Source organism: Sander lucioperca, chromosome 24 (assembly GCF_008315115.2).
Source record: "Sander lucioperca isolate FBNREF2018 chromosome 24, SLUC_FBN_1.2, whole genome shotgun sequence".
Taxonomy (NCBI): domain Eukaryota; kingdom Metazoa; phylum Chordata; class Actinopteri; order Perciformes; family Percidae; genus Sander; species Sander lucioperca.
The window spans coordinates 17690163-17695162 of NC_050196.1; the positions used below are offsets into that span (position 1 = coordinate 17690163).

At 41.6% G+C, this 5000-nt stretch overlaps 1 protein-coding gene across 1 annotated transcript in view; it reads left to right on the forward strand.

The window, feature by feature from the left end:
- The window catches only part of LOC116062397 (zinc finger protein 2-like), a 16651-nt gene that overhangs the window by 7756 nt on the left and 3895 nt on the right, over positions 1-5000 (forward strand). Inside the window, exons 8-9 of the mRNA XM_031317074.2 lie at positions 390-514; positions 2611-3118. Of these exons, the coding sequence (XP_031172934.1) occupies positions 390-514; positions 2611-3118 (633 nt within the window). The remainder of the gene's footprint in view (positions 1-389; positions 515-2610; positions 3119-5000) is intronic.

Consider the following 5000-nt stretch of genomic DNA (forward strand, 5'->3'; position numbering starts at 1 on the left):
CACACACACACACACAGACACACACACACACAGACACACACACACTCATAGACACACACACACACACACACACACACACACACACACACTCATAGACACACACACACACACACACAGAGACACACACACACACACACACACAGACACACACACACTCATAGACACACACACACACACACACACAGACACACACACACTCATAGACACACACACACACACACACACACACACACACACACACACTCATAGACACACACACACACACACACAGACACACACACACACAGAGACACACACACACACACACACACACACACACACACACTGAGGAACTCTCCGAGTTTCCTTGACAGTCTCTTTGTGTTTTTCTAACTCCCGCCTTTTCACAGTCGACGAATCAGATCCGACCGGCTCTGAGATCACGGCTAACGCTCTGTACAGCATTTCCCATAATTCTCAGCGGGTGGCTCACAAATGTCCGAAGTGTGGCAAGTGTTTCATCTACAGATCTCAGGTCAGTATCTCCCGTCGCTGCTACGCCTAGGATTGTGGGTAGTGTAGTACTTTTTTCAATAATATACCCCATTTGAATTGTGTTTTTAAGCCAAGGGGGTAACCGTCTGTCAACACCCCGTACCTCCTATGGCGCCATGTTGATGCTACCAAGCCATCACCCCCCGTTAGCATCCCATTGACTGCCATTCATTCTGACGTCACTTTGACAGAGAATAACTTTACATCTGAAGAGTTTAAAGACTCTATTTGTCCGTTGTTTATTTCTAAAGAAACACGACAATGTATAAAAGGCTCCATTACCTTGTAGCTCACGTTATGGCTCCGTAGCAGACGTTTTTATAAAAATAGGCTAACGATTGGGTCATAACCACGAGACTTACTGTCTCATAGTAGAGGAATTACCGTATATTGGTAATAGACAGATAATAACTGGTTTAGACATTATGGCTGATAATCTAAATCCTTACAGAGAAAATACTTCCTGAATCCCACTGTTGTAGTTCTCTAACTGTTGTAGTTCTCTAACTGCTGTAGTTCTCTAACTGCTGTAGTTCTATAATTATTGTAGTTCTATAAGTGTTGTAGTTCTATAATGTAGTTCTGTTGTAGTTCTATAACTGTTGTAGTTCTATAATTATTGTAGTTCTATAAGTGTTGTAGTTCTATAATGTAGTTCTGTTGTAGTTCTATAACTGTTGTAGTTCTATAACTGCTGTAGTTCTATAATGTAGTTCTGTTGTAGTTCTATAACTGTTGTAGTTCTATAATGTAGTTCTGTTGTAGTTCTCTAACTGTTTTAGTTCTATAATGTAGTTCTGTTGTAGTTCTCTAACTGTTGTAGTTCTATAACTGTTGTAGTTCTATAATGTAGGCCTAGTTCTGTTGTAGTTCTCTAACTTTTGTAGTTCTATAACTGTTGTAGTTCTATAATGTAGTTCTGTTGTAGTTCTATAACTGTTGTAGTTCTATAATGTAGTTCTGTTGTAGTTCTATAACTGTTGTAGTTCTCTAACTGTTGTAGTTCTATAACTGTTGTAGTTCTCTAACTGTTGTAGTTCTCTAACTGCTGTAGTTCTATAATTGTTGTAGTTCTCTAACTGCTGTAGTTCTCTAACTGTTGTAGTTCTCTAACTGTTGTAGTTCTCTAACTGCTGTAGTTCTATAATTGTTGTAGTTCTCTAACTGCTGTAGTTCTCTAACTGTTGTAGTTCTCTAACTGTTGTAGTTCTCTAACTGTTGTAGTTCTCTAACTGCTGTAGTTCTCTAACTGCTGTAGTTCTATAACTGTTGTAGTTCTATAATGTAGTTCTGTTGTAGTTCTATAACTGTTGTAGTTCTATAATGTAGTTCTGTTGTAGTTCTATAACTGTTGTAGTTCTATAATGTAGTTCTGTTGTAGTTCTATAACTGTTGTAGTTCTATAATGTAGTTCTGTTGTAGTTCTATAACTGTTGTAGTTCTATAATGTAGTTCTGTTGTAGTTCTATAACTGTTGTAGTTCTATAATGTAGTTCTGTTGTAGTTCTATAACTGTTGTAGTTCTATAACTGCTGTAGTTCTGTTGTAGTTCTATAACTGTTGTAGTTCTATAACTGCTGTAGTTCTATAATGTAGTTCTGTTGTAGTTCTATAACTGTTGTAGTTCTATAATGTAGTTCTGTTGTAGTTCTCTAACTGTTTTAGTTCTATAATGTAGTTCTGTTGTAGTTCTCTAACTGTTGTAGTTCTATAACTGTTGTAGTTCTATAATGTAGGCCTAGTTCTGTTGTAGTTCTCTAACTTTTGTAGTTCTATAACTGTTGTAGTTCTATAATGTAGTTCTGTTGTAGTTCTCTAACTGCTGTAGTTCTATAACTGCTGTAGTTCTCTAACTGTTGTAGTTCTCTAACTGCTGTAGTTCTATAACTGTTGTAGTTCTATAATGTAGTTCTGTTGTAGTTCTATAACTGTTGTAGTTCTTTAATGTAGTTCTGTTGTAGTTCTATAACTGTTGTAGTTCTATTATGTAGTTCTGTTGTAGTTCTATAACTGTTGTAGTTCTATAATGTAGTTCTATCTGCTGTCCATTCAGCTCAGTGGTGTGTCTGTCTCCAGGTGATCCGACACCTGCGTACCAATAAGTCGTGCGGTGCGTCCATGCCGGGGACCGGACCTGTGACCGTGCAGAGCGCCCCCGTGGCGGAGCCCCGCCCGCCAGAGCCCCGCCCCTCGCGGACGCACTCCTGTTTCCAGTGCAATGCCGTCTTCAGAACCAAAGCGGATCTACGGGCGCACCAGCGCAGCCACCGTGCGCGGCCCGTGTACCAGTGCGGCCAGTGCGACAGAGAGTTCCACCACCTGTCCAGCCTGACCAATCACAAGCAGACGCACCTGGCGCGAGGCGGCAGTGGCGGCTTCACCTGCGGTCGCTGCGACAAGGCGTTCGAGTCCGCGGACGAGCGAGACGCTCACCGGCTGCTGCACCGGCTGCCGGACCTCAGCTGCACCGTGTGCTCGCAGACGTTCAGCTCGCAGACGCAGCTGCTGCGACACCTGCAGACGCACTCGGTGGAGGGCGCCGAACCGTGCTACAACTGCCGCTTCTGTGACCAGAGCTTCTCAGGTGATCATGTGACCCAGTCAAGTGTCTGACAACATTATGGGATGGATCCCTACAGAGATAGAGCTTTTAGTTAAAGAGTAAGATCCTTTTAGTTTAACATGAAACCACCATCACCAAACTCCACCAGACTCCATGTTAATAATCAGGACTTTTAGCGTGTATAGAGCCAGCATATTTCCACCAGACTCCATGTAAATAATCAGGACTTTTAGCGTGTATAGAGCCAGCATATCTCCACCAGACTCCATGTAAATAATCAGGACTTTTAGCGTGTATAGAGCCAGCATATTTCCACCAGACTCCATGTAAATAATCAGGACTTTTAGCGTGTATAGAGCCAGCATATCTCCACCAGACTCCATGTAAATAATCAGGACTTTTAGCGTGTATAGAGCCAGCATATCTCCACCAGACTCCATGTTAATAATCAGGACTTTTAGCGTGTATAGAGCCAGCATATTTCCACCAGACTCCATGTAAATAATCAGGACTTTTAGCGTGTATAGAGCCAGCATATCTCCACCAGACTCCATGTTAATAATCAGGACTTTTAGCGTGTATAGAGCCAGCATATCTCCACCAGACTCCATGTAAATAATCAGGACTTTTAGCGTGTATAGAGTCAGCATATTTACACCAGACTCCATGTAAATAATCAGGACTTTTAGCGTGTATAGAGCCAGCATATTTCCACCAGACTCCATGTAAATAATCAGGACTTTTAGCGTGTATAGAGCCAGCATATCTCCACCAGACTCCATGTAAATAATCAGGACTTTTAGCGTGTATAGAGCCAGCATATCTCCACCAGACTCCATGTTAATAATCAGGACTTTTAGCGTGTATAGAGCCAGCATATTTCCACCAGACTCCATGTAAATAATCAGGACTTTTAGCGTGTATAGAGCCAGCATATCTCCACCAGACTCCATGTTAATAATCAGGACTTTTAGCGTGTATAGAGCCAGCATATCTCCACCAGACTCCATGTAAATAATCAGGACTTTTAGCGTGTATAGAGCCAGCATATTTCCACCAGACTCCATGTAAATAATCAGGACTTTTAGCGTGTATAGAGCCAGCATATCTCCACCAGACTCCATGTAAATAATCAGGACTTTTAGCGTGTATAGAGCCAGCATATCTCCACCAGACTCCATGTTAATAATCAGGACTTTTAGCGTGTATAGAGCCAGCATATTTCCACCAGACTCCATGTAAATAATCAGGACTTTTAGCGTGTATAGAGCCAGCATATCTCCACCAGACTCCATGTTAATAATCAGGACTTTTAGCGTGTATAGAGCCAGCATATCTCCACCAGACTCCATGTAAATAATCAGGACTTTTAGCGTGTATAGAGTCAGCATATTTACACCAGACTCCATGTAAATAATCAGGACTTTTAGCGTGTATAGAGCCAGCATATTTCCACCAGACTCCATGTAAATAATCAGGACTTTTAGCGTGTATAGAGCCAGCATATCTCCACCAGACTCCATGTAAATAATCAGGACTTTTAGCGTGTATAGAGCCAGCATATCTCCACCAGACTCCATGTTAATAATCAGGACTTTTAGCGTGTATAGAGCCAGCATATTTCCACCAGACTCCATGTAAATAATCAGGACTTTTAGCGTGTATAGAGCCAGCATATCTCCACCAGACTCCATGTTAATAATCAGGACTTTTAGCGTGTATAGAGCCAGCATATCTCCACCAGACTCCATGTAAATAATCAGGACTTTTAGCGTGTATAGAGCCAGCATATTTCCACCAGACTCCATGTAAATAATCAGGACTTTTAGCGTGTATAGAGCCAGCATATTTCCACCAGACTCCATGTAAATAATCAGGACTTTTAGCGTGTATAGAGCCAGCA